This window comes from Dipodascopsis tothii (assembly GCF_038497935.1).
Source record: "Dipodascopsis tothii strain CBS 759.85 unplaced genomic scaffold V1510scaffold_2, whole genome shotgun sequence".
NCBI lineage: Eukaryota > Fungi > Ascomycota > Lipomycetes > Lipomycetales > Lipomycetaceae > Neoaidaea > Neoaidaea tothii.
In genome coordinates, this window is record NW_027117986.1 from 20,217 (window position 1) to 47,353 (window position 27,137).

At 66.3% G+C, this 27,137-nt stretch overlaps 11 protein-coding genes across 11 annotated transcripts; 4 read left to right on the top strand and 7 right to left on the bottom strand.

The window, feature by feature from the left end:
- Positions 1–331: 331 nt before the first annotated feature.
- Positions 332–1,978, bottom strand: V1510DRAFT_405650 (uncharacterized protein; the record flags this gene model as incomplete). Its single annotated transcript, XM_066932345.1, has 1 exon — positions 332–1,978. One exon carries the CDS (start codon positions 1,976–1,978, stop codon positions 332–334), a length of 1,647 nt encoding a protein of 548 aa, XP_066791338.1.
- Positions 1,979–5,884: 3,906 nt separating this feature from the next.
- On the top strand, positions 5,885–8,291 carry V1510DRAFT_409720 (uncharacterized protein). The gene has a single exon (XM_066932605.1). It carries the CDS (start codon positions 5,939–5,941, stop codon positions 8,015–8,017), a length of 2,079 nt encoding a protein of 692 aa, XP_066791339.1. The 5' UTR covers positions 5,885–5,938; the 3' UTR covers positions 8,018–8,291.
- A 1,282-nt stretch (positions 8,292–9,573) lies between these two features.
- Positions 9,574–10,341, bottom strand: V1510DRAFT_359525 (P-loop containing nucleoside triphosphate hydrolase protein; the record flags this gene model as incomplete). The annotated part of the gene is made up of 2 exons (XM_066930971.1): positions 9,574–10,217; positions 10,251–10,341. 2 exons carry the CDS (start codon positions 10,339–10,341, stop codon positions 9,574–9,576), a joined length of 735 nt encoding a protein of 244 aa, XP_066791340.1.
- A 1,084-nt stretch (positions 10,342–11,425) lies between these two features.
- Positions 11,426–12,134, bottom strand: V1510DRAFT_163011 (uncharacterized protein). Its single transcript, XM_066930367.1, has one exon. The coding sequence runs from the start codon at positions 11,980–11,982 to the stop codon at positions 11,539–11,541; it is 444 nt and encodes a 147-aa protein (XP_066791341.1). The 5' UTR covers positions 11,983–12,134; the 3' UTR covers positions 11,426–11,538.
- Positions 12,135–12,168: 34 nt separating this feature from the next.
- Positions 12,169–13,023, top strand: V1510DRAFT_409732 (60S ribosomal eL20 domain-containing protein). The gene is made up of 2 exons (XM_066932606.1): positions 12,169–12,329; positions 12,415–13,023. Exons 1-2 carry the CDS (start codon positions 12,212–12,214, stop codon positions 12,930–12,932), a joined length of 636 nt encoding a protein of 211 aa, XP_066791342.1. The 5' UTR covers positions 12,169–12,211; the 3' UTR covers positions 12,933–13,023.
- A 141-nt stretch (positions 13,024–13,164) lies between these two features.
- V1510DRAFT_409735 (Sec61beta family-domain-containing protein) lies at positions 13,165–13,985 on the top strand. The gene is made up of 3 exons (XM_066932607.1): positions 13,165–13,272; positions 13,545–13,597; positions 13,662–13,985. The coding sequence occupies exons 1-3, from the start codon at positions 13,270–13,272 to the stop codon at positions 13,891–13,893; spliced, it is 288 nt and encodes a 95-aa protein (XP_066791343.1). The 5' UTR covers positions 13,165–13,269; the 3' UTR covers positions 13,894–13,985.
- A 1,631-nt stretch (positions 13,986–15,616) lies between these two features.
- Positions 15,617–17,062, top strand: V1510DRAFT_409739 (NADP-dependent oxidoreductase domain-containing protein). The gene has a single exon (XM_066932608.1). The coding sequence runs from the start codon at positions 15,631–15,633 to the stop codon at positions 16,594–16,596; it is 966 nt and encodes a 321-aa protein (XP_066791344.1). The 5' UTR covers positions 15,617–15,630; the 3' UTR covers positions 16,597–17,062.
- A 56-nt stretch (positions 17,063–17,118) lies between these two features.
- Positions 17,119–17,608, bottom strand: V1510DRAFT_409741 (short-chain dehydrogenase). The gene has a single exon (XM_066932609.1). It carries the CDS (start codon positions 17,480–17,482, stop codon positions 17,174–17,176), a length of 309 nt encoding a protein of 102 aa, XP_066791345.1. The 5' UTR covers positions 17,483–17,608; the 3' UTR covers positions 17,119–17,173.
- Positions 17,609–19,428: 1,820 nt separating this feature from the next.
- On the bottom strand, positions 19,429–20,643 carry V1510DRAFT_388336 (uncharacterized protein). Its single transcript, XM_066931714.1, has one exon. It carries the CDS (start codon positions 20,580–20,582, stop codon positions 19,452–19,454), a length of 1,131 nt encoding a protein of 376 aa, XP_066791346.1. The 5' UTR covers positions 20,583–20,643; the 3' UTR covers positions 19,429–19,451.
- Positions 20,644–21,048: 405 nt separating this feature from the next.
- V1510DRAFT_427839 (uncharacterized protein) lies at positions 21,049–22,790 on the bottom strand (the record flags this gene model as incomplete). Its single annotated transcript, XM_066935229.1, has 2 exons — positions 21,049–22,567; positions 22,739–22,790. The coding sequence occupies 2 exons, from the start codon at positions 22,788–22,790 to the stop codon at positions 21,294–21,296; spliced, it is 1,326 nt and encodes a 441-aa protein (XP_066791347.1). The 3' UTR covers positions 21,049–21,293.
- A 1,239-nt stretch (positions 22,791–24,029) lies between these two features.
- On the bottom strand, positions 24,030–26,947 carry V1510DRAFT_424593 (glycosyl transferase family 90-domain-containing protein; the record flags this gene model as incomplete). The annotated part of the gene is made up of 2 exons (XM_066935104.1): positions 24,030–26,633; positions 26,666–26,947. 2 exons carry the CDS (start codon positions 26,945–26,947, stop codon positions 24,030–24,032), a joined length of 2,886 nt encoding a protein of 961 aa, XP_066791348.1.
- Between the last annotated feature and the right edge of the window lie 190 nt (positions 26,948–27,137).

The following is a 27,137-nucleotide window of genomic DNA, read 5'->3' on the forward strand; positions in this document are numbered from 1 at the left end:
GGATCGCCACCCGACGCTCGCCACGTGCGAGTCTCCGGCGGCGCCCGTCCGGGTGGCCGGCTGCCCTGCGTGCAGAGGCCACCGCTGCGGTTATATGCACGCATATAGCCGCACAGCCACCCGCAAGGCCCTCTAAATCATAAGGCTACATTAACATCTAACTATCGGCAACAACAGCATAGGCGGCCGCAAACGTTCATAGTGTCTCAATACATATATGACCAGATATCGTCGATAGTGTCTGTGGGCGCGTCCGCGCGGTTCCCCTCAACTCCCTTCCCATCCAAAAATTTAAAGAGCAGACATCAGGTAATTATAGAGCGACGGTGGTCTAGGCGTCGTCGGCGTCAGTGTCGGCGTCCATGGCCCGGCCGAGCCGGGCCTGCCGGTCGATCATCATGGCTCGGCGGACGACCTGGCAGACGTCGACGCCAAAGACGTCGGCCACCGAGCCGCCGACATCGTCCTTGTCGCGGCCGTCGCGCGCGCGGGGCTCGGGCGCGGCGTCGGCGCCGGCGGCGTCGTCAACAACCTCGACGAGGCCGGACGACGACGACGACGACGACAGGCTGCGGAAGTAGTCAAAGTGCGCCTCGCGCATGCGGGCGGCGCGCTTGTCGGGCGAGCCAAAGCACGCGCGCGAGATCTCGTCGTACTCCTCCTCGATGATGTACTCCTGCTCCTCGCTGATCATGTCGATGAGGCCGCCGAGGCCGCGCTGCGGCGACTGCGCGGCCGAGAGCGCGTAGACCGGGCGGCCGTACTGCCGCGGCGACGACAGCGTCGAGTAGCGCTCGGTGTGGATGAGCATGCGCCGCGAGGGCGAGTCGCTGGCGCCGTCGCCGTCGGCGATGGCCGCGGTCGGCGATGTCAGCAGCCGGACCATGGCCCGGTGGTTGCGCAGCGACGTGTTGGGCGAGTACGCGGCCAGCACGCGCGGCTGCGGCGTCTGTAGGACGGACGCGTCGAGCTCGTCGCTGCGGGGCTCGCCGCGGGCGCGCTGGAGCTGCGCGCGCTGCTGCAGCTGGTGCGGCTGCGGCGGCGGCTGCTGGAGAAAGGGGTCCAGCCGCGGCGGCGACGCCGGCAGCGCCTGCAGCGCGTCGAGCCCGATCAGGTACGGCTTCTCGGCACTGTAGGGCGGCAGCGGCAGCGTCGGCGCGTTGTCGAACGGCGTGGGCGGCGCGAGCGAGGCCGGCGACGACGAGGCGGCGAACGACAGCGACACGGACGAGAACGAGGCCGAGAAGTGCCGCGAGGCCGGCCGCAGCGGCGTGGCAAAGCTGTCGCGCGGCGGCTCGCGCGGCTGCGACCGGTGCGGCTCCAGGCCAGGCGTCGCCGCCGGGCTGGGCTCGGACGGCGAGCGGTGGGCCGGCCGCAGCCGCTTCGGCGCCGGCTCCGGCGACGGCGGGTCCAGCGCGCGCCTGGGCGCGGACCGTGTGGCGCGCGTCGTCCGGCGCGCGTGCGCGTCGTCCGAGTCGTCGGACGTGTAGGCCGCGTCGTCGTCGGTCGTCGCCGACGACGGCGCCGGGCGCGCCGGCGCCGCGTCCGAAAACACGTCCGCAGTCGAGAACTGGCCAAACGCACCCGCCGGCCGCTCCGCCGGCCGCGGGGCCGGCGACAGCGCGCGCGGCGGCGCCACAAAGGCCGTGCCGTTGGCAGCCTGGCCAAACGGCTTGCGCGGGCGGCCCTTGACAAACATGTACTCGCACCCCGGCTCGATTATCCAGTAGTTGCCCTTGCCAGGGTCGTCTTTGGGCCGCTCCTGCTTCGAAAAGGCTTTGTTGAGCGACAGGTTGTGGCGGATCGAGTTCTGCCAGCCCGAGTCCGAGTTGCGGTACCACGCAAACGTGTCGTTGATCCACTTGTAGATCTGGGCGAGCGTCAGCCGGCGCGCCGGCGCGCGTAGGATGGCCATGCCGATCAGCGTCGCGTACGAGAACGGCGGCTTGGAGCCGTCGTCGTAGATCGGCGGCAGCATGTGTGGCGGCGGGATCTCCTGGTGTGGGTCGTCCGCGCGGTCTGTGTACGCCGGCAGCGAGAACGCGCGCGCAGCCGGGCGCGGCGCGGCCGGCGCCGGCACCAGGGGGGCCGAGAAGGTGACCGGGTACGCGTTCTCTTTGTTAGCCGAGGGCGCGCGGCGGGCCGGAGCGGCCGCCGGACGCGGCGGGGCCCAGGGCGCGGCCAGCGCGGCCGCAGCCGCCGGGTCCCGGGCTGTCGGCGACGCCGGCGGGCTGCTTGCGTTAACCACGATCGAGGACGTGCGGGGCGGCGGCGGAAGGTATACCGAAGACAGCGACTTGAGGATGTTGGACGCGGTCGAGGCCGGCGTCGACGGCGGCCGGGCGTGGGATCGCGGCGACCGGCTCATGGATTCTGCGGCCGGCGAGAGTCCGCCAGAGGCGCAGCCGAGAGCGTGGGGTGCTTATATACTGTCCGATCGGCCGTTCTGCGGCGCCGCCAGAGCTTGATGTCGGGGCCTGTGATCATCTAGAGCCCGGCGGTGGACGTCGCCGTTGCTGCAGTTTTGAGCGCTGAGCCTGCCCGCGCCGTCCGGACACCCCGAGCTTGAACCTCAACCACTAGCCGACGACCACACAGCACGGCCGGCGGGAGTAACGCGAATGGGCACCGGGAATGTTGCTGCACCCCGTCCTCGACGTCGCGACGGAATATTTATGGCGGTTAGGTACGCTGGCGTCTGCACCTCGCCCGATTAGGAACACTTGTAGAACAGGAATGTGAAACACGCGCTGGCGCTGTGGCGCGTCGATAAACAAACACCACGCAGCGTGCGGCCGCGGCGGACGCGCGGCGGGCGGCGCGGGGGCGGCGGCGACGGCGCGGGCACGGCGGCGGGCGCGGCGGCGCGTGCGGCGGCGCGTGCGGCGCGCGGCAGCGGGCGCGCGCAACGCGACCGCCGGGTAACTGTCAGGAATGTGCCTGCCCGGCGCGGCTAGCGCGGATCCTCCCCATGCACGTCCCTGCGCGTTTATGCATTGTTCTGCACGATCCTGCGCGTCTATGCAGCTCGTGACCAGGAACGAGCCTGCGCCTGTGACTGTCTGTGACCGGCCGCCCCGCGCCGTCGATCACCGTTCGCCCTAGCCGGGCCCGCCAGATCGATCGGCCGCGTGGCCGTGGCCGCGCTGGCCTCGCCGGTGCTGCCGATGCGCCCCACCGGCTGCGGCCGGTGCCGTACCGGTGCCGCGCCGCTGGCGCCTGGCGCAGACCACGCCCGACCGCCCCTGCTGCTGCGGGCTACGCGACTAGACCGAGCCACAGGGGCGTGTCCGCCACGCGCGGACTGCTAGTGGAGCCCGCGCTGGACAGGGGACCAGGGGGCCACGAGCTTGTTCGCGTAGCCAGCCTCAACGGCCTGCGCTGGGAACGCGGTCGCTGCTGCGCGCCAGCCGCGATCGTGGCCTAGCCGCTCGGTTCCGGACGTTCGCCCCAGCCGACTGATGCGCGAGCTGGCCCCGCCCACGGACACAGAGCCGTGCGGCTTCCCGTGCGGCTTCCCGTGCGGCTCGCTGCTCCTGCGGCCGCTGTCTACGTTTATGCACGGCGGCTGCCAATTGTTGGGTGGCGTCTCCTGACTCAACGGCTGTCTGCGCCCTGCGGCTGACGCCGCTGCTTGTTTGTGCAACCTGCGGTTTGAGGCCGCGCCGGCCGCGGCCCGGGGACGACGGGAGAGCCGACCGGCCGCCAGTGGATGGCGGCCGTCTCGAGGGCGTCGGACGCCGCCGAGGCACACGCCGGCCAGCGTGTACGCGTCGCCGGCGGCGCCAGCTTTTGGCCGCCGCCACAGCGGTCTGGGCTGGCCGTCTAAGGTCGAGACTGGCGGCCGGCCACTGCTCCGGCAGTGGACCGCGGACGGCGCAGGCACGACGCCCCCCTCCGCCAGTCGCCGCCGCGGCGCCGCCGCGCCGCCGCCCATGCAGATTCCTACGGCAGGGTGCCCCTGTCGCACCCACTGCGCCCGCGCCCCGTGGGCAACGCCGTCACCGGCGGCAGGCGCGGGCACGCGCTTTGACGTTGCCGTAAAAAGGCCGTACGCAGGCTAATTAGTCCACTGACCAGTGGGCAGCCTCCGGGTACTCGCGACCCCTCCACAAATGCCCCGCCCGCCGGCTGGCTCGGGTAGCGACGCCAAGCCAGCGGAGCACCGTAATCGATAGAGCGCTATCGAATGCCGTAGAACCTAGACCCCGACAGCCGAAGTCTGCCGAGTCCGACTGGCCGCGGCGGCCGGGTCGAGCCGATCCAGGCTGCGGCCAGCCGGCACGCCGGGCGGCCAGTGGCCCACCCCGAATGGCCGAAAGAGCAAACTCGCGCCCAGGCGCCGGCGCGGTGTCGCGTTATCGCGAAAGAAGCCACCCCCGACTTTGCCAGAGACTCAGCCACGCGGCTGCTGTCGGCATGTCCGGCCGGCCGACAGCGGCCCTGCGCAATCTCTGGCGCAATCTGCGCCAGTGGCGACGCGCCCGGTCGCACAGTGCCAAGCGTAGCACGACAGCGCGCGGCCAGATGGGCGGGCCAGGTGGGCGGGCCAGCGCCGGCCAGCGACGGCAGCGCAGTCCGGCGCGGCCAGAGGCAATTGACCCGCAATGAGCGCACGCATGCAGAACTGACGACGGCCGGCCGGGCCAGTGACGTGCCGGCCAAGCGAGATCACGCGTCGGGACATAGCCGAGACAGGTCTCGTGCGCCAGGCGGAGTACGTGATCGGGCGGCGAGGCCGCGCCCCGCAGACCGCGGCGTACGGGCATGCGGGAGACGGCGGCGCGCGCGAGGACGCGACCCGGCGGCCACAGGGTCGCGGCGACCCGACGGCGCGCGCGGCGGTGGCCGGCGCGTCAGCCCCGCGCGTGGCTGGAGCCGGCTATCGCCGACAGCGCCGCAGAGCGGAGACCGGCAGCGGGCAAGCGGGCACGTGCAGGCTGCGGCGCGCCGGATCGGGCGCATACGTGGGGCGAGTCACGGCGACAGCGGCAGGCTTTTAGGGCGTGCGTCGCGTGGACGGCGGCGACTGGCCCGCCCGCAGCACGGCGCCAGCGGGCCGCATCGATAAGGATAAGACGCGACGCGACAGTGATATGTGACGGCGTGCGACTAGCCCTGTGATGCGGGCGGCAGGTGCCGGTGCAATCGAGCACGGGTATGATGGGCGCCACGACGCCACGTTTACCCGGCTACCGTTATCGCGATAGGCCGTGCTTCTAGCGGAACACGCAGCGCGGGCCCGCGGACCGTTCGGCTGTCAGGGCGGTGGCGGCGGCAGCCACGTTCGCGCCAGGCGCGGGCGCGCATTGGCTGCCGACGCGGCGGCTGGGCCAGGACGTCGCGGCGCGCGGGCGCTGCAGGGCTAGGCCCGGAGTGGGAATATGCGCGCGGTCCGGCGACCAGCACCGCGTTGGGCTGGCGCTGCGGTCACGCAATGCGCTGACTCACGGGCGCCAGGCCTCTTGCGGGAAGCCGGTGGCCAGCGCATACCTTGGCCGTTACGGCGGCCGGTCGCGGCGCGCCGGCCTGCGGCGGCGGCGGCCTCGAGGCCGCGCTGGCGGGCCAGGCGGCCGATTCGACGGCACGAGCCACGGCGGCGGAAGATCGCCGACTGACCATGCCGTGTACAGCGGCGGCTGACCCCCCGGCGCGCTGGATCCGCCCGCACCGGTGGCTTAGCCCCGAGCCCATTCCAGCGCGTCCGCGGCCGTCCGCGCCCCGCGGCCACACTGGCCCCTACGCCCGCACGGCCACGCAGCGGTCCGGACGGGCTAGACGTAGAGTGCCCGTGCAGCGCCGTCCGCTGCTGCCCGCGCCGTGGCCAGCCGCCCGCGCGTCCGCCCACCAGGGTGAAAATTTTTTCCGCCCGTTCGGGTAAAAACCTAAAATGTTGTTTTGTTCGACTGCGTTTCCGTAGCCTCTGCGCTTTCCCCTGATGATACGCCAGTTGGGCAGAGACTGGACAAACACAAACTGGCAAAAACAGCAAACTTTATCGAATCGATCAAACACTGCAATCTGGGCGCCCGATAAAACCCTCTTCAATTTTTTCGCTCGCTTTTTTTCCTCCCCCGAGATTTTTCCAGTTACCGGCCACGACACACGGCCTGCAGTCCGAGCTCATCGCACGAAGCCCCCGAGCGTCTCCGCATCGAATCCAGAGCGCCCCCGGTCGTGCGCGCCCAATCCGCCGCCAGATCATCCGGCGGCCCCCGCAGCGGCGTCCACGATCCGGACCTCCCGCCAACTCTCCTCCGCCCCGGCGCCCGCCGCCGCGCCGTCTGCCACGGCGTGGCCCGCGCCCGGTTTATCCGGTGCTGATTCGGCTCCTTACCGGCTACGCAGCGCATCTCGCACGATGACGCATCCGCCAGAACCCGAGTCGCCGCGGTCGAAGCCGGCCGCGCTGGCCCCGGCCCCCGCAGCGCCATCACCCACGACCGCGGGCTCGCCGGCCGCGGCCGCCCCTGTCTGCCAGAACTGTTCGACGTCGACGACGCCGCTTTGGCGTCGCGACGAGTCCGGCCAGGTGCTGTGCAACGCCTGCGGTCTTTTCCTCAAACTCCATGGCCGGCCCCGACCGATCTCGCTCAAGACCGACGTGATCAAGTCCCGCAACCGCATCAAGAACCCTCATCTGTCCGGCCACGGCTCAGGCAGCAAGAAGAAGAACTCGACCCCGGCCAAGGTGCGTGCTGCCAGCACATCGCCGCGCACTGCCGCGGCCGAGCAGTACAGTCACCCCGCGAGCCATCCTGCGAGCCACCCCGCAAGTCATCCGGCCAGCCATCCCGCGAGCCACCCCGCCGGCCATGCTAGCCATGCACCGGCGCACGGCGCCCCGTTGCCTGGCCAGGCTCTGTCGTCGGCCCACTCCGTCCCGCACGCGCTGGCCCCGCACCACCACCATCATATGTCGTCCGCCCACCACCACCACCACCACCTTTCGCCGCTAGCGTACGCGGCAGACCACGTCCCCCACAAAGGCACGCCGTCTCTGGCGCCGCTGGACGACGGCGCCTCGCAGCACCCGACACCGGCCACGACGCCGTCGTTGCCGCCGATCTCGGTGGCCAGCCCGCTGATGCTGCCGCATGCAGCGCACCTGCTACCGCTGCCGCAGCTGCCTCCGCTGTCGCGGTCAATCAAGAAGCCGACAGACGTCACGCCGCACAACTCGCCGCCCGTGGGCCCTGCGCTGGCGCCGATGGTCTACGATCACCACCACGGCAGCCCGGCGCTGCATCCGCTGGGCCACCAGTCGCCTGCGCTGGCGCCGCTCTCGGCCGGTCCAGGCACGCCGCCGACGCATGCGCTGCACACCCCGGTGGCGATGCACGCCACCGCGCACACCCCGCCGCCGCTGTCGCTGAACCGGCTAGGAACGCCGCAGCCGGGTAGCACGGCACCGTCGGCCGCGGGCGGATCGCAGGTGTCGTCGCCCACGCAGCATACAATGGAGTCACTGGTGACGCAGAACCAGAACCTGCGCACGCGCGTGTCGGAGCTCGAGCTGGTCAACGACCTGTTCCGATCGAGGATCAGCGAGCTGGAGAACAGCGAGGCGTCGGCGCATCGCAGCGAGCGGTCGCGGCGCGAGATCGAGGACGAGCTCCAGACCAAACTGGACAAGTCCGCGCGCAAAAACATGGAGCTCCAGCTGCGGCTGGAGGAGCTCGAGCGTGAGCACGACCGTGACCGCCGCGAGTTGCTCCTGCTGCAGAGCAAGCAGGAGGAGCCGCTGCACAAGAAGATGCGCGTGGCGGACCTGGTTGGCGACGGCAAGAAGGAGAACTCGCCGTCGGCCTCACCGCTGTCGGCGCCGCTGAGCATGGTCAAGTCCGAGCCCAGTACGAACGGCGTCAGCCGGCCGGACCCCGTTCGGTCGCGGTCAGCGGCGCACTCGCCCCAGTTGACAAAGTCGCCGCAACGGCTGGCGACAATGATTACGCTGCCGCCGCTCAACATCAATGGCGAGCTCAAGGGTCAGCGGGCCGAGTACCTCATGTCCTAGGCTCGACCGCCCCCTGTACTATCACTCTTTTTTTGGGATTTGCTGGCTTTACGGAGTACGTGTTTACAAAAGTTGTGCTGTTCTATGATGAATTTTCTGTAAATTAGAATAATGCGGACGCAGCAGCCTGCGCCGCCACGCCGACCCCGGGATCTTTTGTGAAAATGGCAAAAAAAAGAACGAGAGATGCTGATATTAAAAGTTGTGAAAAAAATCGTGTTTTTGTATATAACATTGTATTCTAATACAATCTATCAATTGAATCAAACAAGCAACGGCGAAGACGGCCGGGCGGCGGCGTCGTCTACGCAGCTCGCGAGCCGCACCAGCGATCGACCGGCGGCCCGTGAATTTCGCGGTTGTTTGCTGTTCCGGAGCGGCCGGATGGACGCCACAGTAGCCGTGCGATGGCTCGGATCGGTAGGTGTCCGCGTGGCTGCGTTAGTTGTCGCTAGCGGGCAGTGGCTGTAATAGTGGTTAGCAAGTGGAGTAGAGGTAAGGTTAGAGGCCGTGCATTAGTGGCCGAGGTAGTCACGGTAAATTAAAGGACTTGCGCACTAGTGGCCGCCGACTCTGAGACCCACTGCGCCACACACGGCCTGGGCCCGCCTAGCCACTCGGGTGGCATGAGCAGGCGGTGGCCAGTCTCGACCGTGCTTCAAGACCTCGTGGCAACTCGGCGCACCTCACGCGCAACACCGTCGCCTAGCCAGTGGGATGATCACCTGTCGTCTATAGCGTTTGCGAGGGCCTATTTGGGGAGGGGTAGTCTGGGCCGAGGGCATTCTGTCGGATTTGGCAATTCTATCCAGGCACTCCGGCCGGGTATTGCACGACCCCAGAGGACTGGTGACGATAACAGCCCGTGGCGTGACGATAAGGATGATTGGCGATCGACCAGGTGTCTAATTGCACCAAATAGCGACATATGCGGGTGCCATGACTCGTTAATGGTCGCTAAAAGGCTCCGACGACGTCTGCTGCGCAGCAATGGCGAGCGGTCCCACCGGGCACACCGCTGGCTAGCCGAGATCCGGTGCGTCGGAACAGCCGCTTTGCTGCAGGAGCCGGGTGGTGCAGTCTGGGCGCCCTGGGTGGGCCGCGGGACTGTGGCGCAGCGCGCGCGGGTCGGGTCGAGCGGGGTCGGGTATGGGCACACGCTGTGTGTGGCGGTGCGCGCGCTTTGCCGCATGCGCGTCGCGGTCCGGCCGGTCGGCCGTGGCGCCGGCAACGAGACGTGCGCCGCATGAGCCGCACGTGCGACCTACGCGCACGCGCGTCCGCCGGCGCCCACCGCAGCCGCACCGCCTGCGGCGCGGTGGCGTCTGTCCCGGCCCTCGGCGTCCGCCGACGCCGATCGCGACCCCCGCCTCGGCATCCGCTCACGGCGGCGCCCAGCGTAGCCTGCAGCTAGCCAAACACGGTCCACATAATTATACATGTTTACTATACACAACAGACGGTCAAAACGGCGCGGGCCAGAAATTATGTTATACAGTCAAGGCGCCGATCCGGCGCATGATACCCACCCAAGACTCCTGCAATTGACAAAATCCCTAGCAGCATGACTCGCGGCGCATGGCCAGCGCGTTGCTGCCCTTGCCGCCGATCAGGCTGACCACGCCGCGGCCGCCCGGGGCCAGGCCGCGACGCGTAGTGCCGCGCTTGCGGCGGACAGAGTCTCCAAACGGCATGTCGCCGTACTGCACACCCGCGCCAACGTCGTCCGGATCCAGCACGCCGAGCTCGATCTTGGTCACGATCATGTCGGCCACGCGGCCGAACGCCTCGGCGATGTTGTCGCCCGAGAGCGCCGACGTGTAGAGAATCGGCACGCTTCCGTGCTGTTCCGAGAACGCCAGAATGTCCGACTCGGGGACCATGTCGGCCGCGTTGGTGCTGGCGATCCGGTCGCTCTTGTTGGCCGCCAGCACGAGCGAGATCGTGTTCGGGTTCGAGAGCGCGAACAGGTCGGACAGAAAGTGCGGCAGCGACGCAAACGTGGCCGGCGACGTCGGGTCAAAGATGAGCAACGCGCCGGCCGTGCCGCGGTAGTACGACCGCGTGACCGACCGGAACCGCTCCTGGCCGGCCGTGTCCCACAGCTGGAGCTTGATGCGCTTGCGGTGGGCGCCCGTGCCCACGTTGACGATCTTGGACGCGAACTCCACCCCGATGGTCGAGGACGAGAGAATTTGCCCTGGGGTCAGCACCGTTCGCGCGCGCGACTTACACTCGCCGGACACAAACCGGTGGAGCATGCTGGACTTGCCACAGCCCGAGGGGCCTATCAGGATGATCTTGGCCAGGTAGTCGTAGTACATGTCTTCGTCGTCGGCCTCCGCCGCGGTGCTGGTGGTCGGCGCATCCGAGTTTCTGGAGCTCGCCATCGACGTCGTCCGTGTGCGCGCCATCCTGCGCTCGTCTCGAGCCGCGTGCGTGTGGCTCTGGCTGCAGACTGGTGTCGCCGCCGCTGTGGTTCGAGCGCGGCTGTCGGAGAGAGGGCGCCGGTGGTGGTCCACGTCCCCTCGCTTCGCCCGTCTAGTGCTGAATTGGTCGCCGCAGGCGGCTGTCAACGCTCCCCGCAAGCCTAGACCGGCCGCTCGTGCGAGGCCCTTGGTTGCGGCTGTTTGCGTGCACTTGCGGGACCTGCCCGTGCCGTGCGGCGCTGCTCGTCTGCGCGCGTGCCCGCCTACTCGGCCGTGTCGACGGCCGGTGGCGGCTCTGCGCGGCTGCTTCTCGCCGCGTGCGCTTCTGGCACCCGGTCCGGCGCTGTTGGCGGCGCCCGCGTCAGCCCTGCGCGGCGCTTGTGCCCGCTACTGTCCTTGGCCGGCTCGGCCGCTGTTCTGGCAGCTGTTCCGGCAGCTGTTCTGCCGCCGTTCCCGCGCTACTCTGCGCGCGTGCGCGACTGTGGTGCTCTCAGACGAGCACGCTCGGCTCGCACGTCCTGAGCGTCTGTGGCTGTCCAGAGGCTGGCTCGCGGCTGTCTCCGCGGTGGCCACTGGTGATGTTGTGGGCCTGGAGATACGCCAGCGGTGAGGTCAAAAGTAGAGTTGCAACGCAAACCGTCCCGATAAGACGTCGAGTTCTTAATCCAACGGTCGCGAGACCACAAACAGGTCGTGCGACGTCGGCTGGACTGCGTAGAAGAGCGTGCGGGGCTGCTCCGGTGTGGGGACCGGCTTGGGCAATGGCGCTGCCGGCTGACGTGCACACTTCGGGCGGCTCGGCCGCGCCAGTGGCTTCGCCGCCGAGAGCAGAAACCCGACAGGCACCTGCCGCGCCGTACGGCTGACACTTTTGGCCACGTCGCAGGTCTCAGACGTGCTTCGGCTGGCCGGTGGAGCTGCCCGGCGACGCGCGGCTGGCGCCGACAGCGGCCCAGCTGCAGCGCCGCCCGCGCGCAGGAACACACCGCCACGGGCGAGTCGGTAAAGAGCCACCAGCGGGTGTCTGGCCACGGCCTGGTCCCGCCCTAGGCAACTTGCTGACCGTGCGCGCCGGCGACGATGCCCTATTTCCTAGCGGCGACGGCTGCGCCCGCGCGTCAGCCCGGGTGCGCTACCGGCTTCTGGGCCGCCCGAGCGGTAGCCCATGGCAGCGTCGAACCACGCGGCACAGTCGGCGCCGTAGACGCGGACGTGGTCGTGCACGGCGCTGGTCCGGTCGACCTCGACGTAGAGATCGACCGGGATGGGCCCGTCGCCGGCAAACGGCTCTGCCGAGCGTAGGGAGCAGGTCTGCCACCGCATGGCCTTGACCGCGCGTACGAATGCCGCGACACGGTCCGCCGCGGACGCATCAGCCGAGCCGCATGCAGGCGTACACAGCAGGACGAGCAGACCGGGATGGCCGGTCTTGCATAGGCTATGGACGCGCAAGTCGGCAGCCAGGGCGCGGATGGCGGCGCGCTTCTTGGCCGAGAGGAGGTGATGGAAGTGGAACAACGCGCGGTAGGACGCCATCGGATCGCCGCGGGGTTCGCGGTGGAGACTCCGGGGGGCGACGGGTGCGTGGGCCGCGTGGGCCGCGCGCGGACGCGAGCCGCACTGACTGCGGCGCAGGGCGTTGGGACAATAGGGCTAGAAGTGCACGTGACATGTACTTCTAGTTAGGGCTGTATTTTGAGAAAGCAGTCACAGACAGCAGCCGACACACACAACTTTCGCACATCCCTCGCGCAGCGCCAGGTTTATGCACAGTCACCGGCCGCGCACCGTCAACACCACAAATTTGTATATCCAGTTTGAATTTTCTTCTCATCCCGTTCTCACCAGTCAACACCACCCAGGACATCGAACGATATTAAAAAGTGAGTGCCTCCAAGGGTGCCCGGGCCGCCTCTCGGGCGCAATGGCCCGGCACTGATACCGTGCAAACAGTCGCTGACCGTGCAGTGGGCCGTCTCCAGGAATACGAAGTTATTGGTCGCCATCTCCCTACCGAGACCGACCCCTCCCCGAAGCTCTACCGTCTGCTGATCTTCGCCCCCAATGAGGTCGTTGCCAAGTCTCGCTACTGGTACTTCATGAAGAAGCTCCGCAAGGTCAAGAAGGCCACCGGTGAGATTGTCCGCGTTGCCGGCATCGCCGAGGCCAAGCCCCTCAAGGTCAAGAACTTCGGTGTCTGGATCCGCTACGACTCGCGCTCGGGTACCCACAACATGTACAAGGAGTACCGCGACCTGTCGCGCACTGCTGCCGTCGACCAGCTCTACCAGGACATGGCTGCCCGTCACCGTGCTCGTTTCCGTTCGATCCACATCCTCAAGGTCGTTGAGATCGAGAAGACTGAGGACGTCAAGAGACAGTACATCAAGCAGCTGCTGTCGAAGGACCTCAAGTTCCCTCTCCCTCACCGCATTGTCAAGTCGAAGCAGACCTTCGCTGTCTCGAGACCGTCCACTTTCTACTAAACAGTCGGCGAACCCGGGCATGTGTTGTAATGTAAAGGCAATAAAAAGTATATGCGCATTGTATGAATAAAGACTTGTGCCTCTTTTCAAATTTGATTTCAATGCCGTAGACCGTGGGCCTGTGTGTTGCAGGCCGCGGGCTTGTACCGCCGGTGTCTATGACACCCATAGTAATTTAGCTGTGTGCTGTTGGTACACTTGTGCCCTAATTGCCACAAGCCCCAGCCCTGGACTGGCCACCTCTATCATCGACGTCGACAATAAACAACTACTTGTTCTTTCGAGCATCTCCGGCCCACGAATCCCCATCCCGGTTCCATCAATCATCACTAGCACAATGGTAGGTGCATCTTAGTCGACGCGGGTATCATCGGGGTAGCATTTCGCCGGGTGTCGGACGGGCTGCTGTGGGCAGGCCATTGTCGTTAAAAGTCCGGTGGGCTGTCTCTTGATAATGCCATCGGCTACGACTGCGGTAGCCGTACTCGCATGCGCCATTACGATGTCCGAGGTCATTCGCCCGAGAGCTCCGCGCTGTCTCCTGTTGGCTTTCTACAATCGTGCGGGTGGCCCACCTGCACGAGGCTTGACTATGCAGTACTGACCACCTAGAGCTCTGCGTCTGCCGCTGCCGCCCCCCCTGGAGGAGCCCGATCGGCCATCCGGTAAGTGACATCAGCGACCTCGCGGACGTCGCGTGTGCACTGTCTGTTCAACGCTGACCGACAGCCGCCGCGCTACCCAGGAGCGTCAGGCCGCCATCGCCAACCAGCGCCCGTCGTCGACCCGCGCTGCGGGTGCCGGTGGTAGCACTTCGACTATGCTCAAGCTCTACACTGACGAGGCTGCCGGTCTGAGAGTGGACCCCATGGTCGTCATGGCCCTCAGCATCGGTTTCATCCTGTCTGTCGTTGCTGTCCACATCATCGCCAAGATCGCGAACAAGCTCATTGGAAACTAGGACGACTCTTGTCGATCAAGTGCCGCCCGCGGCGGCCAAAATAGTGTACAATAGATGATCTCAGAATTGGACGAATGCATTTATATATCATGCTCTGTATGCTGTGGCTGTTCAGAGTGGCTGTAGACCGATCCGTTGTGGCTCAGCGTTGTCTTGTACGTGCGGCTCTTCAGTCCGACCCTTCTCTAGCCAAGTTGCACAGTGGCTTGACAAGTGGCTGTTGGACCTAGTCGCCCATAGTGCGGCTCAGCGTGCAGTTCTTCGATGGCTCATCACTCTGGCTTCTCCGCACGGCACGGTCTGATGCTGCTCAGGCCCATGCGGCGCATGTCCGCCTTGCCCACCCTGGAGTGGCGTACGGGTGAGTCTCCAGCAAGTATTGGCGCTACGCACGAGGCTCTACCGGTACCTACGAACTGTGATCTCCTGGCCGGCCCGACGGCTCGTTGTCTTCTGCCGGGCGCAGCCCGAATGTGCCACCGGAATGCCGTCCAATACTGCCAGCGGCTCTGGAAGCACGGTCCCAGCCTATGCGCATCATCTTGGCAAGTCAGGCACTGCCGCCGGCTGTCGGAGTAAAGGCTTTGGGCGGCTCTGTATCTGGCTATGAGAAGCCAATTGGAACCTACTTGGCGGTCCCCGCATAGCCATATGCATAACCGTGGAAGATAAAAAGTCTGCTTCTTTGTCGTGACCACAGCAGACCCGCGCTTGCCGGATGTGCTGGTTTAGTCGTAGCTGTCGGATAAATTCCGTAAGGTTCACCGGAATAATGTGTCGGGACGTGGGGAAGTTGTAATTAGCCTGTGTGCGTGCTTGCAAGGCACCGTGCTGACCACAAACTTATGCTGGTACACACGCCAAAGCACAGTGTGGCTTTGGCACGACTGCCGTTTATGACAGTACTCGCGAGCCTTGGCAGAACGGGCGAGCCATCAGGTGGCCGGAAGCCGCCTAAAACGTACAAACCCGGCCGGGGAAGCCTCCCCCGCGAGATCAGTGTCTGCGACACCGGGCGCGTGCCTTTGAATCGCACACGGATGCAGCATACTTTCATGTCGGATTGACAGTATCCTGGGACTTTTTGTCCAGGACCTTGTCCGGGACCCGCGGACTCTGGTACTGTGTGCCCGCGGACATTGGGACCGATGGACCCAGCAGCGTAGTCTGACGGACCCGCGGACTCAGTCCGGACCCCCCTCTCCCCCTCCGCCGTTGTACGGGTCACCCACCTACCGCTCACGACCCCGCTCGAGCTGGGCTGAATAGCCCCCTCTTGCCTGTAATTAGCATATTCGGGCCATATCGACCTGCGGCTACCGCTTGAGGTTGCGAGCTTTACCGGACAACCCGAGGCTAGTCCCGATACGCATCAACTAGACTACGGATGGTACTGCCCCGCGTCGGCGATGCTACAATTCCAGCGCGGTCAGAGTGCCGGGCACTCCCCCACATTCCTATGAAGGGCTAGCAACCACTCGGATAAATCCTATTTTGCATAAAGGGACACGGGCAAACCGCGGTCGGACCCGGCGGCCACCGGAGCCAGCGGCACGCGAGACCGCGGCGCGGGGAGACTGCAGGCCGGGGAGAGCCCGGCAGGATAGCCGGCCGATTAGCACGGCGTTCAGTGGCACGGGCGAGAGCGGCGCGAACCATTGTGGCCACGTCCATAACCCCGCCAGATATAAGAGGGCGCCGGCGCCCTATCGATCTTTCCCCAGCACGACGATCACAATGGCCGCCATTACGCTTTCTACCACCGCCGCTAAGATGCCCCAGGTCGGCTTCGGCCTCTGGAAGGTCCCAACCTCGATCTGCGCCGACACGGTGTACAATGCCATCAAGTCGGGATACCGTCTGTTTGACGGTGCCCAGGACTACGGCAACGAGAAGGAGGCTGGCGAGGGTGTCCGCCGCGCGATCTCGGACGGTCTCGTCAAGCGCGAGGAGCTGTTTATCACGTCCAAGCTGTGGAACACGTTCCACTCGAAGGAGCACGTCCTGCGCATGACCAAGAAGTCGCTCGACGACTGGGGCCTGAGCTACTTTGACCTGTGGCTCATCCACTTCCCCATTGCCCAGAAGTACGTGGACCCGGCCGAGCGCTACCCGCCGAACCTGCTGTACGACGTCGAGAAGAACACGATGGAGTTTGAGGACGTGTCGATCCAGGAGACCTGGACTGAGATGGAGAAGGCCGTCGAGCTTGGTTACGCCAAGAACATCGGTGTGTCCAACTTCCAGGGCGCCCTGCTCCTCGATCTGCTGCGCTACGCCAAGATCCCCCCGGCGGTCCTCCAGGTCGAGCACCACCCCTACCTTACTCAGGAGCCTCTGATCCAGCTGGCCAAGAAGAAGGGCATTGCTGTCACTGCCTACTCGTCGTTCGGCCCGCAGTCGTTCCTGGAGCTGGCCCACCCTGCTGCTCAGAAGGTCGGCCTGCTGCTGGAGTCGGACCTGGTCACCAAGATCGCGACCGCTCACGGCAAGACCACCGCCCAGGTTCTGCTCCGCTGGGCCACTCAGCGTGGTCTGGCCGTCATCCCCAAGTCGAACAACCCCGGTCGTCTGGCCGAGAACCTGAACCACACCGACTTTGACCTGACCGAGGACGAGCTCAAGTCGATCTCGGCCCTGAACGTTGGTCTGCGCTTCAACAACCCGGCCGACTGGCCCGGCGAGATTTACATCTTTGCTTAGATTAGTCAAAAGACAATACAGTATAATTGGACTAGCGATCTAGAGTTCGTGGACTGCGACGTCTCGTGGCCGTGATCCTGACTATGACGTAATGTGTTTGGTAGCTTGCATGCGACAGAAACAGTCTTCGTAAATGGCCACGCGTTGGTACTCAGCGGATGTCACCGAGTGTTTGGTAGCCACAACCGGGAGTGTCCGAGCGTGCGTCTGCCGCTTGGTAGCCACAAACCAGAACAGGGCCCTGCGGATCTCCCGCAGATTCTGCCTAAACGGGCCCCACCAGATGTGGTCGCGCAGGGAGGCTCAGCGGCAGGGGTTGCCTGGCCAGGCGAAGCCTGGCAGCACGATCGCAGACACACAGTGCATACACTATCGTACAGTACATTGACAAGTAAAAATACAGGCACGGCCAGCAGCGGGCCGCGGCCGCAGCAGGCCGCAGCGGCGCGGCAGGCGGGCGATGGTGTACATACGGCCGGAGTGCGCGGCCGAGCGGGCGTGTCCGTAGCAGCGCCGCATGATGCGACGCGGAGCGGGTCCAGGTCCGGACCCGCGGACCTTGAGTCCAGTCAGGTCCTTACTGGGACGGTAGGCGGCGGCGCGAGATTAGGACCTTGGACAAACCGTCGAGCGACTTCTTGCCCGTTTGCTGCATGACCTCCTCCACCTTGGCGATAGCAATTTCGGGGGCCACGTTAAGGTCGCGCATTATCTTCTCGATCTCGTCGATGATGATCTTGCGGCGCGAGAAGTACTTGCGCTCTTTGTCGCTACGGCGCCACTGAACGCCATACTGTGCCTCGAGCGACTCGATCGAAGGCGAGCCGGAGATGCCGAACTTCCACTCGCGCCAGAGGTCGGCCACGGTGTTGACCGAGCGGGACATCTGGCACTCGGGCACGACAGCCTGGACGGATGGCGCGGCCGCGTTGAACGTGTGGCCGTGGTGTGGCGGGGCCTGGACCGGAGCCGGCGTGTCGGCCTCGACGAAGCCGTCAAAATTGGCGCGGAGGTCAGGCGCGACGCTGAAGTCGGCGGCTGCCGCCGCCGCCGCCGCAACCGCAGCCGCCGCAGTCGGAGTCGAGTCGCCGTTGGCACTGGCCGCGCTGCCCTGGCTGCCGCCGGAGGGGTCGAGCACGCCGCCGGCGAAGAAGCGCATGGGAATCTTGCCGGTCATAATGCCGCTGATGAGCTGGTTCGTGCGGTTGGTCACCTCGAGCGAGGCCGAGAGGGCACGCTCGAGCTGGCCGATACGTGCCGTCATATTGCGCTCGTAAGCCAGCACCTGGGTGTGCATGTCGCGCAGCTGCTCCTCCACCCGGTGCAGCTGGTGGTGCAGCTGCGGATCGATATGCGAGCGGTCGTCCATGGCGATTGCGTTTGGGGGCCGCGCCGGTATATACCCGGGCGCTGCGCGCCGGCGTGTGTTCTGTGCGAGTCGCGGCAACGGTGGCCTACGACGTGTAGCAAGAGACGCGCAGACGCGTGTGACGGAGCGGGTCCGGAGCGGGTCCGGTGGTGAGGTCTTTAGTGGGAAGTGTGGGAGACCCGCAGAGGACCGAGTCCTGTGACGGGGACCGGCTCCTCTGTCACGTGACTCTGGCTGATCCGCACGTGACTGCAGCTAGCGCGTCACGTGCAGGTCATGCGTAGGTCACGTGCAAGCACGTTGGTGTCACACGTGCCGTCGACGTCACCCGGGACGGGGCCGGACGCACCTTGCTGCATGTCTCATACGTGTCTCAGCGCTGGCCCCCGTGCGTGCGGCTCGCCGGTCGTCCGCGCCCCCGGCCGTACGGCCCGGGCGCTGCCCGTGGGCCCACGCGGGATGCCGTCCCCGGCGGGCCGTCCGTGCCGCCCTTCCGCCCCCGCCGGACCGGAGGCGGTGGGCGCAGCGCATACGAGGGGCCGTCGGCCCGCAGCGAGACCACCCACGTCACAGACCAGGCCCCTGGTCCGCCAGTAACCGTAGCTCGCTTGATAGCTAGCCGCACGTTCGACTCATTAAGGCAGCTCCGCCGACCGCTACGCGGACACTACCTGCTACCCCACGCCAGGTCGGGCTACCGCGGCCGTCACGGGCATGCCGGCGGCCGCGGCTATAGCCGGCGGTGCCGTCGGCGGCGGCCACCAGCCCATGTCGTGCTAGTTGGTGAAAATTTTTTCAGGCGGGGCGTTCGCCGAGGCGATCGTTGTCATTACGTCGGTGATTTACACTTTGTCGTTGTGGCCGTTTAACCTTTCTGGGCCTCGGCATCGTCCGGGGTAACAGTATCAGCACGTTGTGCCGAGCAAGGCCAGTCTCTTTGCAAGCCCGAGCATCGTGGCCTCGTGCGGACTTAAGCCGAGTAGCCGGTCAAAAAACGTCTATAAAGCCCCAGCCTGCCCGCCAGAGGTCGCCATCATCGTAACACCACGAAACTACCATCAGACAGCCATCAATCGCACACAATGTCTAGCCAGAGCCCCTACCTTGTTCTCTCGTCCGAGCCCGTGACTGCGGTCACCACTGTGGCCACCAAGGTCAAGGCCGACAAGCGCGAGAAGACGCCGGCGCAGTCGCAGCGTCGGGACTCGGTCGCGTCGGTCGACTCGGTTGCGTCTGCGGACGCTGTCAAGCTGACGCGGTGGATTTCCAACTCGGAGGACGAGCTGTGAGCGTGTGAGTTGTGAGATAAGCCGCATGAGCCGCAGCAGTGCCGCATATGCACTGCCACCGCCACACATGCACCGCCACATGATATACCACATACGCGCTGCCACCGCCACACTACGTGCCGCACGAGCGCACGGCGCGCCGGCGCGCCCACATTTGGAGCTTGGAGTCTGGGTTTTGTACATCGAGAATGAATCATTTATGCTAGAGTACTGCGCACCATGCTAGCGTCGATCTGCTTGATCGTCGGGCCCAGCGCCAGCTGCACCTTGTTGCGGTAGGTGTGCCGGTTCTGCAGGTGCAGCGGGTTGCCTTCGAAGTAGACCGTCTCGAGCGCGGGCAGCGCGCGCAGCTCACGCTCGATCTCGTCGAACGACGCCAGCTGGTTGTAGGACGCCCAGAACTCCTCGAGCTTGGTCAGGTGGGCCAGGCCCTCGACGTGGGCGATGCGGTTGTTGGAGACGTCGATCGTGCGTAGATTGACGTTGCGCTCGAGGCCCTCGAGCTTGGTCAGGCCGTTGAACGACACGTAGAGCTCCTCGAGGCCCTCGAGCTCGTCCAAGCCCTCGAGCTTGGTCAGCCGGTTGGACTGGATCGACAGAATGCGCAGGTTGCGCAGCGGCGCCAGGTTCTCTAGCCGCGCGATCTTGTTTTTGCCAACCCAGAGCTCCCGCAGCGCCGTCAGCGGCTCGAGGTTCTCGAGCTTGCGCAGCCGGTTGCCGCCGAGCTCGAGGTTCTCGAGCGCGGACAGGCCCTCGAGGTTCTCGATCCGGCCGATGCGGTTCTGTACAAAGTACAGGTTGCGCAGTCGGCGGAACTGGCGCACGCCCTTGATGTGCTTGATCAGGTTGAAGCTCAGATCGAGGTTCTCGAGCGTGTCGGCGTACGGCACCCCGTCGACGCCGACCTTTTCGAGCGCGGCCGCCAGGCCGTCCAGCCGCGACAGCGACGGGATCCGGTTGTCGTACAGGTCGAGCTCCGTCAGCGCCGGCGACCGGATATCCTCGATGCCCTGCAGCGTCGTGAGCAGGTTCTGCCGCAGACAGATCGTCTGCAGCTTGTCGAAGCGCTGCAGGCCGAGCGCGCTCATCGAGCGCACCTTGAGCTGCACGAGCTCGACCTCGGTCGAGTCCTCTGGTAGCTCCGCCAGAAGCTCGTCGTCCTCGGGAAGAGCCTCGCCCTCCACGATCTCCATGGGCATGCCGTTGCCGGCGACCGTGCTGGTGATGCCCGGGGCCGGCGAGCCGATGGTCTCGGGCGAGCCGACGGCCGACGACCGGTCATCGTCCGACGAGAGCGGGCCGCGGCTAGGGTCTTCGGGCACCGTCATCTGCTATGTGATTCGGTAGACCGTGCGATCGGTCTGGAGATGTCTGAGGTCTCGGTGGCGTGGACGAAGTGAGGCAAGACGTGCTTAACTACCAACTTCCCAAGACGATCGTCCCAGACGCGGCCGCATGAGCCGCACTCTGTGCGGCTCACGTTGTACAGGCCACGCTCGCGGAGCACCGCCAAGGCGCAGCCACAAACGAGCGCAGTGCGGCTGTGTCGGGGGAGGCCGCCCTGGGTCAAGGTGGGCAATGAGCCGCAGAGCGTGCGGCTCATCGAGTAGCCTCCGGCGGCGACCGAGATGAAGGCACGGAGCATGTAGCCGCAAATAGCCGCAGAGCGGTGTAGCCGCCGCAGCCTGCTACAGCCCAGCTGGCACGAGTCGCCTACAGACCGGCGACGCAGTCGCGAGATCTCGGCGACACGGCAGCATATAGCCGCACCTGAGCCGCACATTCTGCGGCGCATTCTGGCAAATTAGTATTAAATAAAAGGCAAGGGCCATACAATGCGGAACAACTCTACAGAAACAGACGAAAGGAGCGGCGGGACCACGGCAGCAGAACGAACAAAACTCGAAACAATCAGCGTACAAGGCGCAGGCTATACACAATTTTTGGAGCCATGATCGTTGTAAATGCCACAGAACATACATATATACAGTACATGTCCTGCTGCGCGCGGCCGGCAGTCTGCAGCGCGACGCCGGCGTCTAAGGCACGGCAATGTCGAGCACGACCGAGACGTCCTGGACGTCGCGGCCGGAGAGGTCCTCGAGAAAGGGCACGAGATCGAGCAGCTCGTTGTCGTGGACGTCGGAAAACCAGCTCGAGATGGGGACTGCGTGCTGGGGGTGGAATATATACGAGGCCGGGGAGTTGTCGAGGATGATGATCTCGTTGAGCGGCCGGCCGAGCTGGGACAGGTCCTTGACGAAGTTGCCTTGGTGGTTGTAGCAGGACTCGCGGAAGAGGCGGTGGTGGACGACCTTGTGGATGTCGAGCTGGTCGAGCAGCGGGTCGCCGTACTTGGACAGACTGGCCGTGAAGACAACGACCTCGTAGAGCTCGCCAACACGCTTCATGAAGGCGTCCACGCCGGGGCGCTTGATGACGTAGACGTTGTGCGACTGCGTCTCGATCTCGACGGGGATGACAAAGTCGGCCTGCTGGATGTACTTGAAGCTCGAGTGCACGAGCGTCTCGTCGAGGTCGAGCACGAGGCACTTACGGCCGCGAAGCTCCTCCGACACGGGCGCGAGCAGGCTGCGGCGCCCGGTCACGTCCGCGGCGGCCACGCCGTTGAGCACGTCCACGTCTTCGTCGGCGCCGGCGCCGACCGCGCCGTACTCGGTCACCTGGTCCGGCTGGAGCGGGTGGTAGATCTCGAGCCGGCCGTTGTTGATAATCTCGGCCTCGGCCGGGTCCAGCGTGGGGTCCTGGCGCGGGCCGCCGGTCGACGGCGCGCGGGGGTCGTGCGTGATGATGTCGTTGGCGTACACGTTCTTGTCGACGCCGGCCTCGCCGACGCGCAGCGTCGGCTGCCGCGTGATCGACGCCGTGGGGTCGTCGCCGCCCACCGACGGGCCGTAGTTGCCCATCAGCTTCTCGGACGACGACGAGTACGCGGACGACGACGACGACGTGCTGGCGGCGTCGTCCCGCGACGAGTCGCCGTACGCTGGCGCGGCGGCGGCGCCGGCGGCGGCGCCGGCCGCCGACGACTCGGCCACGTTCTCTTTCCGGTCGACGGCCGTTGGCGGCCGGTCGATGGCGGGCTCCGCAGGCTTGTCGGTCTTTTCGGCGGGCGCCTTGGCCGACGCGCGGCTAGCCGGCGGCGGCCGCGCCGGGGCCTTCTCGTTAAGCTCCTCCTCGGGCGTCGTGCAGCACATGACGACCGAGAAGAAGCGGCCAAAGAAGCCGCGGCGGTCGCGCGTCCGCGCGGGCGCGGACGCGCCCGCCGGCGCCGATGCCGTTTGCCGCGGTCCTGGGCCCGTTAGCTCTGTCTGCGCTGCCATCCCCCCTGGCGGCCACGTAGGGTGCCGCCGGAGCCAATTGGCGCTGGCGCGCGGCCCCGGGGCCGCGCGCCGCGGCCACGGCCGGGGCTGGCCGACCCCAGGGCCCGCCCAGTCGCCGGCCGGCCGGCCCCGCCACGCACCCATCGCGTCCCACTCGCTCGACTCACCCGCTGGGGTCTTCTCCGAGACCATGCTTCTTTCTGGGGCTCGGGAGCGCTCACGCGCTGCTTGCTCGGGCGTCAGGAGACGGCAGTCTGTAGCCGAGCAGCTGCGTCGTAGCGTCTGTCGTCGGCTGCACCAGTCAGTCCAATTCGTGTCGGGCGCCCGGCCAGGCCCGCCGGCAGCTGCCCGGGCCCCAGGCCGCGCCGCAGTCGCAGCCAGCGGCGGCCGCGTCTCGTCCACTCACCTTGCTCACTCGCGGTTGCTCGCACAAGCGGCTGTCTGCGTCCTGCACAGCGCCTCGTTCGGGCGTGCGGGCACTCCTGGACACCGTGTGTCCGGCGCGGTGTGCTGCGCCTGGGCGTGCGTGCCGGCGCTGCGATCTACCGGCAGTCGTCCGTGTGTGTATGCGCTTTCGAACCAGCCGACTGCAGCCTGCTGGACGTGTAGCTCGTGTCGTCGATAGCAGAGAGCGGCGGCGACGGGCTTTTCGTGAATGCCCTTCCACAGACCGTAGTTTGCGGGTGCTATCCACGATGGTTGCCCTTTTCAGTCAAGCTTTCGTTGTTTGCTGGTCGCAGGCTAGGAAAGAACCAAAGCAGGAGATCGAGTAGGCGACCGCCGCACGCGGCGCGCACTAGCGCGCGACAGTTACGGCGCCAACTGCACCACGTTTACACGTTTGTGGCACAAAGCCGAGTGACAGCGCGGCCGGGCCCTGCGCCGCTCGTGTGCCGGCGCTCGCTGGGCCGGCGCGGTGGCGGCGGCGGGGCGGGCGGCGGCGGGCGCGGGCGGTGCCAGCGCACGCCGCCGCAGGTGGGAAGCGAGGCGCACGCACCGCCCGGCAGTGCGGCGGTGCGCGGCGCGGCCGGGCGGTGCGGCCGTAGCGGTACGGGAGGTACAGGGCCGCACGGCGGCGGTACCGCAGCACGCGGGACCCAGCATCCTGGGTGCTGGATACGCCGAGTCGAACAAGGGGCTTGTGGCGTGGGTATGGCCTGCGGCGCGGGTACGGGGTCGTGGCTACGGGGCCGTGGCGGTGGCTCGGGTGGCGCGCGCTAGCCCGTGGCTTGCCAGCCTCGGTGCGAACAAACTGCCGGGCCCGGCGACCTCTCGGGCGCCGTGGGGGCAGCCACGCGCGCCGGCCCTTTCGGCCTAGCACGCCCGTCGTAAACGTACATATCTCATACACGGCGGCGCCGGTCTATGGTACAACGCGCGGGCTACTGCCCGCGCATGAGTGTCTGGTGCGGGGCCGCGACGCCAACGCGCCTACACCGAGCCGATGCTGTCGCGGTTGTCGTCAATCACCCGGCCGTACTCGAGCAGCAGCCGGAAGAAGTAGATCTGCATGTCCTCGCGCCGCAGCGCCTTGCGCTGCCACTTCTGGCCCTGCACGGCAATGTACTCGGCCAGCTCGTCGTTCTGGATCAGGAACTTGAGCGTCTCGAAGCCCTCGTCGAGGCCGGTCGACAGCGGCACGTAGTGCACCCACGGCATCAGCCGCGAGTCGTGCCATTCGCGCAGCACGGTCTGCTTCATGACCAGCGACCGCGACTTGAGGAACGCGTAGAACCGCGACGACAGGCCATTGCCGTCCATATCGAGCAGGAACTTGAACTTCCATGCGTCCTGGAAGTCGGCCGGCTTGGCCGGCGCGCCGAACGCGGCGGCCTGCTCCTGGCAGTCCTTGTCGTCGCACTGGCGATAGCTCGTGAAATGCACATCCACGTAGTCGTGGAAGCTCTGCCGCGGCACCACCTTCTCGACAAACTCGTTCTTGGCCATGTCGGTCTTGGCGAGCGCGTCCTGCATCCCCTGCTCGAGCGCCTCGGTCAGCTCGCGCGCCGACTCGCGGATGTCCTCCATGCTCTCCTTGATCAGGTCTGCCTCGCTCTTTGCGGCCGGGCTGGCGCCGGGCGCGTCCGCGCGGCCCGCCGGCGTCTTGCCCGTCAGCGGCTCGTCGCGGCGCTGCCGCCGCCGCTTGGGCTTGGGCGTCACGATGTCCACCATGCCGTCCAGCGCGGCCACGTCCGCGCCGTCCACGAGCATCGTGCACGTCTTGTCGAACGACGTGAAGTACCCGACCGTGCGCTGCCGGTGGCTCCGGCGCCAGCTGCCCGCCCGCGAGAAGCCGCCGGTGGTGCTGCCGCGCCAGTAGAGCGTGCTGCGCTTGTCGGCCCACGGGACGTCCTTGCTGGCGTCGTAGGCCACCCGCTCGGCCCAGTACCACGGCGACGGGAACAGGATGTCGCTGAACGTCGAGCCCTTGCTCTGCGAGAACACGGGCACGAGATCCGTGGCAATGTTGAACGCCGCCGGCCGCACAAACAGCCCGTGCTCGTCGCGGAAGCTTGGGTGCGTGCAAATGTCTGTCGCCAGGTACGAGTTGGTCACGAACCCGATCGACATCGAGTACCGGTTCACGTCGTTCTCGCCCGTGGTTTTGGCGGGCGACAGCGGCGAGCACGGCAGCTTGGCGTGGCCCCACGCCGGCTGGCGCGCAAAGTAGTCAAACACGGTCGACGTCAGGTTGTCGTAGACGTACTGCTGGCTGGCCTCCAGCGCCGCGTTCTCGTTCTCATCCCGGACCGTGAACCGGTTCTTGCTGCCGCTCGTCATGGGCACCGTCCGCAGTGCCTTGAGGTCTGCGTACGGCACAATCACGCGCGCCTCCTCGTGCAGGTTGATTGCGAAGTCCATGTCGGGCAGGAACTCGACAAAGTCTTCGAGCATCTCGCGCACGGCGTCCTCGAACCAGCGCTCGCCGTTGCCGGTCACGCGCACGATCTCGCCGTCGCGGATGATGATGCCCATCAGGAAGTTGTCGGGGTTGCCGAGCGCCTCGCGCACACTCTGCCTGATCGTGACTGGCTCCAGGCCCCAGAACGGCCGCAGCGAGTTGTAGATCGAGTCGTAGTCGTCGAAGATGATCGAGCGCCGTTGGACGGCAAACGCGTACCACTTGTCGAAGCTCGGCGGCGGGTTGACGCCGTACCGCCGAATGTACTCTTTGACGAGCTCGGGGTACGTCGCCGACTGCTTGGTGACGTAGTTTTCAAACTCGAGCGTTTTGGTGTCGACCAGGAACGCGGCCGGGTGGATGGTCGTGTTCCACGTGAGCTCGCCGGCGGTCGACGCGGCGAACGCCTTGGTCGAGACTGTGCGGCCGACCGTGCGCGCGCGGGTGCCAAAGAAGATGCCGAACCCGAGCGTGAACCCAGCGATGACGAGCGTGATGAGCTTGCCGAGCCGCACGGGCATGAACCGCACCTTGCGCTCGCCGATCGCGGGCGGCAGCAGCGTCGACGCGATCGCCATGTATGACAGGCACATGGACACGATCTTCCACGCAACGTGCGTGTAGAACGACGTGCTCAGGATGCCAATCAGGTCCACGAACGACGCGTTGATCGGCGACAGTTGCTGAATCAGAAACATGATGATCATGTTCTTGACGGCCGAGAACAGCGACCACAGCAGGATGTACTTGGCCAGCCCGCCCGACGTCAGCTCCGTCCAGCCGGACCAGCCGTCGAGCACGCCCGAGACCAGCAACAGGCCGGCGGACGTGTAGAACGCGATCTCGCGCAGCACCGCCTTGTTGAGCGGAATCGAGATGTCCGAGATCGACAGGTACGTCGCCGAGAAGATCGACGAACACACGCCGAACAGCAGCTGCGACGCGCCTGGATAGTTGGGCACTAGTGCCAGGAACGACGACGTCGTGATGAAGAACAGCGTCGTCGGATCGACGTGGGGGTCGTCCTCGCGCACCGGCGCTACCGCCGCCACCGGCTTGTCGTGCGTGGCCAGCGTTGGGTCCGGTGCCATGTACTGGAATCGCAGGATGTGGACCAGGACCGGGATCAGGACCTGGCGTCAACGCCGTCTGGACCGTTACCTACCGCAGCAAGACCGTTTCCGCGCTCACCGAGCAGCGAAGCACAGGCCGATGACAGCACAATGCATGTTGAACACACGACCACGTCGATCCGCCGGTACTTTTGCACCGACGCCGTATCGACGAAGAATCGATCGATGGGCAAAAACGTCGCCAGACAGAACGCTGCCCACGAGAAGGAGGACGAGAACAGGAAGCGCGAGTACGGGATCACAAACGCAGCAGTCACCGACAGCATCGACGCGACCAGCGTCAGGAACGGCGCTGACCGGTAGAGGGTACGCATGGTTGAGCCTAGGCGTTAGCACTGACCAGGAGGCTGGCTGGCTGGCGAGGTCGTCCTCATGTCACCCACGCAGTCCACCGACGGGCCCACCGGGCCGCGGCCGGTACCGGGGACCAGGCGCTCGCAGCCGCCCGGTCGCGACGTCCGCCGGACGCGACTGCCCGGATTGCCTCGACTAGCTGTGTGTCGG